The sequence below is a fragment of the Trachypithecus francoisi genome, unplaced genomic scaffold (genome assembly GCF_009764315.1).
Source record: "Trachypithecus francoisi isolate TF-2019V2 unplaced genomic scaffold, Tfra_2.0 Lachesis_group17, whole genome shotgun sequence".
In the NCBI taxonomy this organism is placed as follows: Eukaryota; Metazoa; Chordata; class Mammalia; order Primates; family Cercopithecidae; genus Trachypithecus; species Trachypithecus francoisi.
The window spans coordinates 25,468,447-25,481,477 of NW_022681462.1; the positions used below are offsets into that span (position 1 = coordinate 25,468,447).

Consider the following 13,031-nt stretch of genomic DNA (forward strand, 5'->3'; position numbering starts at 1 on the left):
TACAGGCACACGCCACCATGTCCGGCTGATTTATTTATTTTTATTTGGGAAGATAGGGGTCTCACTATATCTCCCAGGCTGGTCATGAACTCCTGGTCTCAAGCAACCCTCCAATCTTGGACTCCCAAAGCGCTGGGATTACAGGTGTGAGCCCTGGCCTGGCCTCAATTTCCTCATCTGTAAAACGGGGTTAGTGAAACTCACATCCTATCAGTGGTGTGAAGGATGGGCCGACTCTTGTATTGCCTGCTGTAGTGCAATCAGCCGCTAAGGCGGCTCACTTTCCAGCCGTGCTACAATAGGTAAGAACTAGGATGCTCTAGACGTGTGACTGGGCAATGGGAGCCCCTCACATGATCCCGAGATGCCAGACAGTGTCTCTCCGCACAGGGTGTGCGCTGGTCCAGTGACCCGTTTTTCCAGTCGTCCCACACCCCGGGTCCGCGATCACACTCCCCCCACCCATAGCCGAGCCTGACGCGGCTGTGGCTCATGCGCCTTTCCGTCCCAGCCTTTAGCCACGGACCACACGTCCCATCTCAGGCGCCCCGCCCCGCTCCCGCCCCCCGCCCCCGGCGCGCCTCCCCAGGCAGCCGGCTCGGGTGTCTGAGCAGCCGCGCCCGCGAGCCGTGAGCGCTGATTGGCTGCGACGCGACGGGGGGCGGCCCGCGGGCGCACACACCCTCCCCGCGCAGCCAATGGGCGTGCGCACGTCACTGACCCGGAGGCCCGCGGGCCGGCAGCCCCTCAATAAGCCACATTGTTGCATGAAACTCCGGCGCAGGAGTCCCGGGCCGCCGCTGGCAACATCGTGTCACCCAGCTAAGAAAATCCGCGGGCCGGAGCCACGCGCCTGTGAACCAGAGAGGTCCCACTGCCGGAGTGGAGCCGGGCTGCGATTCTTCTCAAGTTGAGCCTCAGTGATCCTGTGGACGAAGTTAGCGCCTTGACGTGGGAAAACCGGACACGTCGCCAGGAGAGAACTGAGGCGCCTGCTAGCAGTTGTGACACCAAAATCCCGTCTCTGGTGACTCGCGCCCTCCGCCAGCCGGGCGCACTCTCGCAGTTAGCCCTCTTTGTACGTCGTTCGGACTCCCAGCTCCCGGCCCCGCAGCCGAGTCCCAGCACAAAGCAGTCGGACCGCGCCACCCGCCTCCCCGCTCGCGCCCCCGTCTCGGTATCCCAACTCTGCGCCGTCGGGCCGCGGCAGGATGATTGCCTCGCATCTGCTCGCCTACTTCTTCACAGAGCTCAACCATGACCAAGTGCAGAAGGTAAGTCAGCGCGGGCGGGGCGGCAGGCTGGGCTCCAGCAAAGTGGCGTGGCCCCCAGGAGTCTTTTCCTCGACCCTGCGGGGACCTGCTCCCTCCCTACTCGGGGCCCGGGACGCGGAAAAAGTTTGGGCAGCCGGGACACTCCTGGGCGCCAGGAGCCACGTCCGCTAGGCACTGCCGGGGAGTGCGCGCGGGCGGGGAGCCGGGGTCGCGCTCCGCCTGGCGCTCTCCCTCCCTGAGCTCCCGCACGCGCTCACGCTCTCTCCCCCAACCCCTTTTTCCCTGTTACTGGAGGGGCGGGTAACCCCGCAGGTACTCAGGGATTGCTGCGCCCATGTGGGAGGGAGCCCCCTTCTGCAGCGCGAGTTCCGGCGAGAGCACGTGGAGAGAATCGTGGCTGCGGGACGCTGCTCCGCTGCCGCGTGGGTCCGCCGGTGGCAGTCCGCGCTCGCGGACAGGCTGTAGGAGACCAGTGGTTCCCTTCTCCTTCCTCGCGGCCCTGCGGGGGTGGGCTTGGGGAGAAGCTGACCCGGGAAGGAGTAGGAAAGGGGCAGAGGAACTCCGCCCGCCGCGCCCCCTCCCCGGAACTGTGGCGCCCGGAACTGAGGCTCGGCGAGAGGCGTCCCCCATCAACCCCCGCCCCCCCAAATCAACCTCGGGACCGCCCAGCCTCGTGTCTTCAGGGCCTGCCTCCGAGTCTCAGGGGAGGACTTTGGTTGTTACTTTCTGGTTTGCCTCAGAAGTTACTCGGAGAGGGCCAACTCTACGCGTTCCTGGATTACTTGAGATTCTTGAGATTTGTGCCTTCCGAAAATGAGCTTTTTTTCCCCTTAGGCCTCGACCTGTCTGTGCCCACCTCGCTCTCCGCAGCTCCCTACGGCTGAGCGCTCGCCCCGGCCGGTTCATTTACATAAGAAAGAGCCTCAGGCCAAGCCGGGATTCTCCCGTTCCCCGCCTCAGGGTATGGGGGTGGGGATGGGGCAGGGCAGGGCCAGGGGCGCCCTCAGAATTGAGTTTCTGAAATGCCTGGGATTAGGGGATTGGCTTCTGGCCCGGGCCTGGGCTACGATTTGAGGTAGGGGACAAGTTGGGAAGGGATTAGCGGGAGGGAGGTTGTTTTAGAGCTGTGAGGCAACTGAGCGTTGCTCAGTTACATACTTGAAATTTCAATGTCTGACGGGAACACATTTTTGGGAAAATGTCTTGCCTTTATCGTTCTGTGCGACAACCTGCTCATATTCCCATTCTGGCGGTCCCGAGGGCATAGGAGGCATATTAATGTAGCGATGGCGCGTGAACCTCCGAGAAAAGCAGGAGTTACCCAGCCTCAAGTCTGGAGGAGCGAGCAGAGGCGGTTGGTTTACTTGGGTTTTACTGTTTGTGAATGGCTGTTATTCTCTAATTCCTGGGATGTGGCTCTGCACCTTGATTCAGTTTACTTTAAAATGTGCCTTTCAGCTGGCAGGATCTTGGTAACTTCTCAACTTCCAAGAACTCTTGGGGAAGGCTATCATCTCTTGGCAAGTCCTAAAATACACAGTGAAACATCCTTAATCCCAGGGAGTTCTTCTCCTTTGGGGATTACCCCAGGACATTTGGATCCTTGCATAAATGTACTCTTCCTCAAACCAGAGGAGGGCACTAGGACTGGAACCCCGTTGGAGTTATACCACTCTCAATCTTGGAATGGGGGTCATCTCTCTGCTCCCAGAGTGGAACGGGAATTAGCGAGGGTATCTGGAAATGAGTTGTAATCCCTGTCTTGTGGTTTATTAACCATAGCACCCTGAGCCTCTTTGGACAGCCCGTTCGTTTCTTTTTGTAAAATGCAATAATAACAGTAGACTTTTCCACTTACGGAGTTGCGATGATTAAGCACTGCAGTGTGCAACTGTCATTCCTGTAGGCTTCTTTTCTCTACCTTTGCAGCCACCTGTCAGTTTCAGAAGTGTCCCTGAGGACCCTTGGGTGTATTTCCTCTAAACTACCAATGGGGGCAGAATTGAATCAGGCCTTTAACTCAGTAGGTGTCAGAACCTGGGATTTGACTCCCAGCTTAGTGGCAGTTACATAGAAAGCAGAGAAAAACTCAGAGTATCTTGACACCATCTTTCTGAGCTGCCATTGGAAAGAAGAATTAAGAGGGAAGAATGAAAATTTAGGATAACTTTAGAGTCTTTTGAAGAGACCTTTTGATTTGGACCCTTCTGAAATCTCCTTCTGATAAGATATTCTGGGTTGTAGTGTGAGGACAAGGAAGGCTTGGGTTCACCTGCCCAGCGAGGTCACTCGTCGTATCCTGATGGACAAGCCCAGTGTTTTGGGGCATTAGAGATGAGAATAAGGGTTATTTGCTCACTTTTGCCAGTTGACACTTTGGAACTCAGGAGTGACTGCAGAGCACCTACTATGTACCTGGCACTGTTCTAAGCTCTTTAGGTATGTCAGCTTGTTAACATTCAAATCAATCCCATGAGGTAAAGACTGATTGTTATTAGCATCCCTGTTTAACTGAGGCCAAGGGGTAACTTGCCCAAGGTCACCAGCTTTTCTGTATGAGCTGGGAATTGAAGCCATGCATTTGGCTTTAGAGCACCACGCTCTTGAGCACGTACTCGCCTGTCTCTGGGGAACGTGAGCGGACTCCTGGCCTGGGCCTGTGCCCACTCCTGGCTGCTGGTAGCACCCCCACCCATCATGACCACGGGTGGAACTAGCTCTTCTGTTGGTTTGATAAGTGGTACCAGTACCCTCTGGCAATTCCAGCTGAGAGTCCTGGATTCATTTTCATCAACTCTCTAACTTTGTCAACTGGTCTCTGGGTTACCTTGGAGGCCTCCTAAGGGTGTCCCTAAAACTCTGGAGCCAGACTGGATCATTTCAGGAGCCCTCTACAGCTCTTCATTGCCTCTCACTTCTACCCCCCAGCTCAGCCTCATGTTCCTCTCCATGCTTTCATTCCTCTGTCTTGCCTGTTCACACTGGGTCCTTTTGCCCTTGCCATTTTTGTGGCCCTGAGCTCTGCTTGGCTTCTTTCCACTTAACCCCTTCCAGCTCAAATGCGGTTTCCTCTCTTAATTTTCTTTCTGCCTCCTTCTCCCGCTCCTGGGTGCCAACATTGGTGTGTTTGAACCTTGCATGATATTTGTTTCATTCCACCATCTGTTAGAGTTGGTGGTTTTCGCTTCGGGTTCCCTCTTCAGGGCAGGGAGAATCTCGGCTGTTAGGTTTGTTGCTGCAGTTCCTGGCCACTGGTGAGGTGCTCAGTGAGTACAAGAGTAAAGGAGGAGACCTTTCTGGAGAAAGAAGCTAAACCAGGGCTGCAGGAAGTGGAGGAGCTGGCCGCGGGCGGCTGGTCTTAGGCTAAAGGGATGGTATATGGGTGGACACTTAGAGGGAGGGACGGTTCTCAGCTATCTCTTCATCCAAAGCATGACCTGAGTCCAGTTCTGAGGTGGGAGAGAGAAAGGGAGGAGAGTTTCCTGTCCTTCAGTAATCAAGACTGTGTGTCCTCCCTGTGGACAGATAGAGGATTCTTTCTATTAATTGAGATAAGTTAGTGTACAAGATGCAGGATTTTGTCTCTTAAGAATGGAGAATCAGGGTTAACCATAGAGAAAAAATGAAGTATATACTCCTTCCTCTAGCCATTGACCAAAATTTTTTTTTTTTTTTTTTTTTTTTTGAGGCGGTGTCTCGCTCTGTCGCCCGGACTGGAGTGCAGTGGCCAGATCTCAGCTCACTGCAAGCTCCGCCTCCCGGGTTCACGCCATTCTCCTGCCTCAGCCTCCCGAGCAGCTGGGACTACAGGCGCCTGCCACCTCGCCCAGCTAGTTTTTTGTAGTTTTAGTAGAGACGGGGTTTCACCGTGTTAGCCAGGATGGTCTCGATCTCCTGACCTCGTGATCCGCCCGTCTCGGCCTCCCAAAGTGCTGGGATTACAGGCTTGAGCCACCGCGCCCGGCGACCAAATTGTTTTAATACATATAGACTGGTGACATTTGCACTGGAATCCTGTAATAGACATAGTTCATGTAGACTCCTTGTTGTATGAGCAAGGGGTGATCTTCAATGCTGGGCTTGAGAGGAATATCTTGGAAGCAAAAAGATTTAACAGAGACCCCAAGAGTCAAGAAAGCCAAGAATTTTAATGCTTTTTTAATGCTTGTACAGTGAGTGCAAGGCCCTCTGAGAGTGATGTGGGAGACAGAAACCCGGACACTTTTCAGTTGTCTAGAGAGATAAAGCTCCAGGAAGAGATAATTTATGGCCGCTAAGTCAAAAGAATGAATTACCATGAGTGGGGTGGGAGTTAGAGGCCTCAAGAAACCTTGGCACATTTTGGACACCTACTGTGTGCCATGAGTCCGCATGTATGGGATTAGACTATCAAGAGTAAATTGCTGATTAAAACCTTAATATTATTTTTGTCTACGTTAATTTTGATTGGGCTAACTGACATTGACAGGTACAATTCACCCTATTTGTTCATTTTGTAACATCTTGGTAACCTAACTCTGTCCCTTTGTCTGCTCAGAAGACAACTGATGATAGTAGGAATACTTTGTAGCTTTCGTTAACCATCCATTTGTTTATATTGCCAAACTTCTATGTCAGAGAGCTAAGAAGCACTTTGTGTGTGTGTGAGAGAGAGACAGAGTTTCACTCTGTCTGTCACCAGGCTGGAGTGCAGTGGTGCAATCTCAGATCACTGCAACCTCCACCTCCTGAGTTCAAGTGATTCTCCTGCCTCAGCCTCCTGAGTAGCTGGGACTACAGGCGCACACCACTACACCCAGCTAATTTTTGTGTTTTTAGTAGAGACGGGGTTTCACCATGTTGACCAGGATGGTCTCGATCTCTTGACCTCATGATCTGCCCACCTTGGCCTCCCAAAGTGCTGGGATTACAGGCGTGAGCCACTGCACCTGGCCTTTTTTTTTTCTTTTTTTTTGAAATGGAGTCTTGCTCTGTTGCCCAGGCTGGAGTGCAGTGACGTGATCTCAGTTCACTGCAACCTCCACCTCCCAGGTTCACACCATTCTCCTGCCTCAGCCTCCTGAGTAGCTGGCGCCTGCCACCATGCCCGGTTAATTTTTTTTTTTTTTTTGAGATGGAGTCTCGCTCTCTCGCCCGGGCTGGAGTGCAGTGGCCGGATCTCAGCTCACTGCAAGCTCTGCCTCCCGGGTTTACGCCATTCTCCTGCCTCAGCTTCCCGAGTAGCTGGGACTACAGGCGCCCACCACCTCGCCCGGCTAGATTTTTGTATTTTTTAGTAGAGACAGAGTTTCACCGTGTTAGCCAGGATGGTCTCAATCTCCTGACCTCGTGATCCGGCCGTCTCGGCCTCCCAAAGTGCTGGGATTACAGGCTTGAGCCACCACGCCCGGCCAATTTTTTATATTTTTAGTAGAGACGGGGTTTTTCACTGTGTTAGCCAGGATGGTCCCAATCTCCTGACCTCGTGATCCGCCTACCTCAGCCTCCCAAAGTGCTGGGATTACAGGTGTGAGCCACCGTGCCCAGGCTTTTTTTAAACATCACTTTTCAAAGATGAACTTTTCCAGTACCCAGGGGAGTTTGGGGCAATTGGAGGTCTTTTTCCAGGGGGAATCAGAGCGACACAAACCACAGTTGGCAGTGGGAGTAAGGAGGTCTGATTAACTGAAAGACCTTGGAGCCCCAGAAAACTGGCTTCCTTTGTTCAGATACTTCCGGTTTAAAAAACCAAATCTTGATAAGAGGTTCCTCATTATCGTCCGTTGAGCTTTGAAGTCAGCAGGTTTGGTTTGTTTTCCAACACTGTATGTTGACTGTCTTTGCCTTTTCAAAGCTGTGGGGGTTGGGGTGTGGCAAATTAAATCCCACAGCTCACTGGACACATCTTCATATCACACTCTGTGGATCACGCATCATTCTTCCTTGCGCTGGAGTGGCTCTTTCTGCTTATCTCTAAAACAGTTTTCTCAGCCTTGGTGCTATTGACATTTTGGGACAGATACTCTTTTTGTGAGGGGCTATCCCAGCCTATCATAAAGAGCAAGAATTTCCATCTTGCTCAGATTTCCAGAGACAAAGCCTATCTTTTTAAAATTCTTCATTTAGAGCAGTAGTTTTCAACTAGGAGTGATTTTGCCCCCCAGTGGACTTTGGCAGTGTCTGGAGACATTTTTGGTTGTCAAAAAGTTTTGGGTGAGTGTGTGTTATTACATCTAGTAAGCAGAGGCAGATTTGGATGAGTGTGTGTTACTGACGTCTAGTAAGAGAGGCTAGGAATGTTGCTGAATATCCCACCATGCACAAGATAGCTCCCCACAACAAAAAATTACCTGGCCCAAAATGTCTACAGTGTCAAGTTTGAGAAACTGCTTTAGAAGAACATGATCCATACCCCCACCCCCTTCAGTTTTCAGGTGTATTGCTGATGGTCATACAGCAAGTTAGTAGCCCTAGTTGGGACCAGAGCCCTGAGTTCTCAACAGTGTGCCATGTCATGGGATGGTCAGAGTGGGAAATGGGCTTCTACAAAAGATGAACTTAAGATGAGGTCTACAGTTCACAGCAGTCTGCAGATCCCCACAGTCCCTTGGTGGGGGGGCAGGTTTTCAGGGGACAGGAGCTGGTTGCTGTTTCTGTATTCTCAACCAGAGAAATGTGGGCAACACAAGTGCTCCAGAAACACTTGCAAAGCCAGCAAGAGAAGTCTGCTCAGTTGTCCTTGGGAGATGCTCACCCTGGTGCTGCTGGAGTTTCCACGGAGGCTGGGCCTGAGCCACGCTTCCCAACAAGGCAGACATGTGAGCTGGTGGGAGCTCACAAGGCACTTGAGCCGGGGAGCAGAGGAGAGAGGTCAGTGACATCCACTGAGGGACAGCCTGACAGTTACTGGGAGAGGCTGTTTGATGAGCTGGAGTCAGGCTCCCTGGGGTTGAACTCTGGCTCTCTGCATAACATGCAGTGTGAGCTTAGGTCAGTTATTCAACCTCTCTAGGCCTCAGTTTCTTTTCCTGATAAAATGTAAAGGTTGTTTGGATAACACTTTAATATAGTATTTGTAAGAATGAAAGAGAGAGAGGGTTAAAAAGTGTGAAGCTCTGAGAACTGTGCCTGACATATAGTCAACGCTTTACATATTAAGTATGGGTACTTAACAATGGTTCAACTTAATGATTTTTTTTGACTTTACAACAGTGCAAAAGTGATACGCATTCAGTAGAACTTGTACTTTCGTGTTCATGTAACCATTATGTTTTGTACTTTCAGTACAGTATTCAATAAATTACATGAGATATTCAGCACTTTATTGTAAAATAAGCTTTATGTTCGATGGTAGGTTAGGTGTATGAAATGCATTTTTGACTTACTAATCGGGACATAACCTCATTGTAAGTCGGAGCATCTGTACATAACGAGAAACACAGTCTTAGATGTCCCACTGCACTGTCCGCCTGGACAGGAGCAAAAAGAGGCCCTGCTTTACCCTGAATAATTCCCAATAGCTTCTTTTAGAGTAAGTGGTTTCAGGTCCATTTGAGTCTGTCTGACATTGGATTGAATCAGAGGACAGAGAAGTCAGAAGGATGGAAAGTTCCTGAAGCCAGGGAAGAAGGATGCGCCCACCCTTCTTCTTTGTAGAGGTTTCTAAAACCTTCTCTTTCCTGGGCTTAGGAGATCCATCCTTAAGCTCTTCCTCTAAATTGCTTTTCTTCTGGTCTTCTATGGAGGTGGCACCCCCATTCGAGGTCAGGTGGCACATCCCATTCTGGGATGCCTGGGACATTGCGCCTCAGGTTGAAGCATCCTTGTGATGCCGCAGGAGACATAGCTGTGCTGAATGGTCAGTGTTAGTTCCAGCTCCTTTTCACTGGAGAAGCCTAACCTCTCTCTCCCCAGTAACTAACCCAGAGAAGAGCAGAGGCTTCAGAGGGCAGTTGTGGAGGCTGCTTACTTGGGATTTCGTATTCTGCTGTGGAGTTTGTCATTAAATACTTGTTCACTCATCCTCACATCTCTCCCAGACCCCAGCTTTCCACAGGGGAAATCATTTGCAGTGCCCTGTGCTGAAGAATCACAGGACCCGCCATGATAGGTTTGGCCCCACTGACCCCCGGAATTTCACAGAAGGGAATGGTCATTCTCACATTCTTTCAGCAGATTGGGTGAGATTCCCTGGGCATCCTGGGCTTTGGCAGACAGCTCTTTGCCTCTCATACAGCTGTTGAGCTGAGCCCAGGGTGCTCTGGGTTCTTGATGAAGCCCAGGGGGATTCTGCATGTGGAACCCATACCCTCCATCCCACCTCTTGAACAGCCGTTGCCTTATCCACATCAGGAGTCAGGAGTCTTGGCCCTGTTCCTGTGAACAGAGAATCTCATTTCCCCTAAAGTGCTGCCCTCTTTTAGGGGTGGTCACTCATTTTGTTTGCAGATGGATCTCTAAGCATTTCCCCGACATTCTTTCCCGCCTTGGTTAAATCTTATCTCAGCATTAACCGGGAGAGTGAGTCAGGCTCTCAGAACCTGGCTCTGGAAGCCCTTGGGGCCCACCCAGCCTTCCTGCCTTTCCACCGTTTCTGCCCTGGATGCTTGGAGGTGATCCATGTTCTTAAAAGGCCTTTTCCCCAATCCCTTCCTTCTGGCATCTCCATATTGTCTGAAGGAATAAAGCCAGATGAAGCATCTGACAGCTTTAATTAGGGTTAAATGAGGGCATTCAAAGCTTCCACTTTTCCTTCTTTCCCATTTGAGGGACTTCCTCTTCCTGCTTCCTGTTTCCTCCCGCATTTTTCTGTCTCAGTCCCCTCCACGAAGTCCTGTAGCCTCTTCCCATCAGCTCTATGTATAGTAACACAGGCCACCCTCAAGCTGCCCTCCAGGTAGGTCCTGTTATTATCTGTTATTCAGATGAGGAGACCAGGCACAGAATAGGATAGTACCTTGCCCCACGGCAAGTCAGAATCCAGACCCACACAGTCTGACTCCAGAGCCAGTGCCCTTAACGCCCTGGACAAAGCTGCAGGGACAACTAGAGACTGTCATTTATGTTTCAGTTTCATGGGGTATGAGTCAGGTATCAGCTGGGAAGGGACCTTTGGGACCACGTAGTCTAAACAAACCCTTCATTTTACAGTTAAGGAAACTAGATATTGTGTACTAAGGGACCAGCCCAAGCTCACATAGGATAAACCCCAGATCTGGAACCCAGTTTCTTGATCCCCATCATGTTTTTTTAAAACACCATTTGTGCAGCATGAACTCTTACCATTTTAGGTGGCAGTTTCCCAAGCTCAAAGGCAGGATTTACTTCGCTGTATCTAGGGGGCTGCCCTAATTAATTGTCCAAACTGAGCTTCTTTTGAGAATGGAAGAAAGCACTGTCAGTAGTAGTTATGCCGTGAGCACAGGTGTAAACTGAGATTGTCCTGGGTAAACAGGGAAGTGTGGGTACCTTGCCTGTGGTGGGTGTGATCTTGGGGTGGATGGGGCAGACTGGGACAGGCCCAGAGGCATTTGGTCCAGCAAGTGGAACACTGGCAGCAGACAGGAGTGGGGAGTTCAGATGCCACTGTGGGACAAGAGGCTCAGAGGCAGATTCTGGTCCCTGGCCTGGGGCTGTCGAGGGGTAGGCGGAGTCTGACTTCTAGGGGACCTAGCATCCTAGGCAGGGCAGACAGGTAGACTGGGAGGAAACCATGCTGCTGCGGGGATCCCATGCAGTGTGGCGCAGGCCTGAAGAGCAAGGTCCGACATAGAGTACCTGGTCAGTCAGGAGTAGCCAGCTCGTCCCCTTCACCAAGTTACTTTTCCAACTTTTCTCTTTGGTGTTCCCATAGCCCCTTGTGTATAACTATAACAAAGGTTTCTTGAGCACCTATTATATCTCTAGTATTGAGATAGCTACTGCTGTGACTGGAGAGAGGCCATTTGTGCTGGGCTATGGAGGGTAAGTGGGAGTTTGTTAGACAAGGGGAGGGGACATTCTGGGCAGTGAGGCCAACACATGCACATTTCTAACCAAGACAAACACTCCTCAGATTCACATTGATGTATGTGATTTAAGTGATTGTAAATCCATGTTTTATTACTGTAAAAGAAGCTGCCCACTGCTCTGCCCTTCCTGTCAGTTTGTAATTACTTATTAATGTATCTGTCTCCTGCCAATAGCCTGAGCCCCTTGCTGGCAGAGGCTGGTGTCTCCTTTATACCAGTATCCTCAGTGCCCAGCCCTGGCACACTCAACTTGGCGCTCAGTCAATATCTGTTGGCAGGTGAACTGTGCCAGGGTCACGTGCATCTGGGACACAAGCCCCCTGCTGCCCCGCAGTTGGAGCAGAATGTCTGAGGACAGGAGGACCCCGGGCTGGATGTCCCAAATGTCCATCTCCTGGACCCTGGACAGGTGCTGCTGCTTAAGGTCTGTCTGGCTGTAACTTGATGCAGCTGAGAGTGAGAACTGGAAGAACAGGAAGCCCTGTGACTCACAACACTGCAACAGGATCCTGGAGGAGTGGCCCGTATGCCTCCCTGGTCAGCTCTGCGCTTACCCGCCGCCCCGGGCTTGTGAGTCTGCAGTGTGTCAGAGCTGGCATTGGCCTGAGGTGGCATGGCTGCCCTGGCGAGGATAAGTTCCTTGTCCCATCCGAAGAAGTGGCATAGCAGATCTGTCAGTTTTGGTCAGTGGGCTTTCAGAGGACAGGAGACTTACAGAATCCATGTTCTGCCATGTGTCTTCCCCCGGCTCATCTTTTTTTTTCCTTTTTATCCGAAACATCTCGCCCTGCCCTGGCAACTTTGTAGAATAAACTTGCTGCTCTTTGTACAGCCTCAGCCTTTCCAGGAGGAGTCTGTGAGGGCATTATTATTAATGAGGTCACTGACAGCAGTTGCCTGGCTTTCCCAGGATAGGCGCACCTGTGCCCTAGGTTAGGGCGCTCAGCTGGTCACGGGGTGCTATGGGCCTTACAGGGACTAGGCCTGTGATTTGGGGATGCTTCTCCAAGCCTTGGTTTCCTTGTCAGAGATTTGTGGTAAAACACTGGCAAAGGAATAATGCAAAAATATGAAATTCTTTTGAAATTAAGTTGCAAGCATGTGTCAGCACGGGGTCACTGGAAGTGTTTGTGTGGCCAGATTTAAATGATGGGTCTCTCTTTGTTTGGCCTCTTTTGACCTCTTTAATCTTCTTTGGCTCCTTGACCGTGTATAGTGGGTAAACTAGGGCCAAGTCAGTGCCACCTGCCTTTTTTTCTTCCAGCGTCTTTTGAATTGAAGTATAATGCACATGGGAAACTGAACGTAGCGGGTAACCACATCCAGATCCAGTAACAGATCATTACCTGAACCAGCCCCACATTCTCCTACCCACCGCCACCAAGTGTAATCACCATTCTCACTAACAGCATAGGTCTGTTTTTGTACTTAATGTAAATAGACTCATACAGGATATAAAAGACGCCTTTTGTGTCTGGCATTTTTCACCCAGCATTTTACTGTATTTTGAGATTCAGCTATGTGGTTGCATGTGGTGGTAGGTGGTGCATTCTTGTTGCTGTATACTGTCTCTTGCACCACTCTGGCTTGTTTGTTTGTTTTTAAGAGACAGGGTCTTGCACTGTTGCCCAGGCTGGAGTGCAGTGATGTGATCATGGCTCACTACAGCTTTGGCCTCCTGGCTTCAAATGATCCTCCCGCCTCAGCCTCCCAAAGTGTTAGGATTACTGGTGTGAGCCACTGTGCCCATCCCACCACCCTGTTTCGA

At 51.0% G+C, this 13,031-nt stretch overlaps 1 protein-coding gene across 2 annotated transcripts in view; it reads left to right on the top strand.

Annotated features, from left to right (window-relative positions):
* Positions 1-619: 619 nt before the first annotated feature.
* The window catches only part of HK2 (hexokinase 2), a 58,836-nt gene continuing 46,424 nt past the window's right edge, over positions 620-13,031 (top strand). The window contains exon 1 of one of the 2 annotated variants that reach the window (XM_033175239.1): positions 620-1,274. In XM_033175239.1, coding sequence (XP_033031130.1) covers positions 1,212-1,274 — 63 coding nt within the window. In that variant the 5' untranslated portion in view covers positions 620-1,211. Of the gene's footprint in view, positions 1,275-2,068; positions 2,236-13,031 lie in introns of those variants that run through there. The other variant, XM_033175240.1, reaches the window with a different exon arrangement.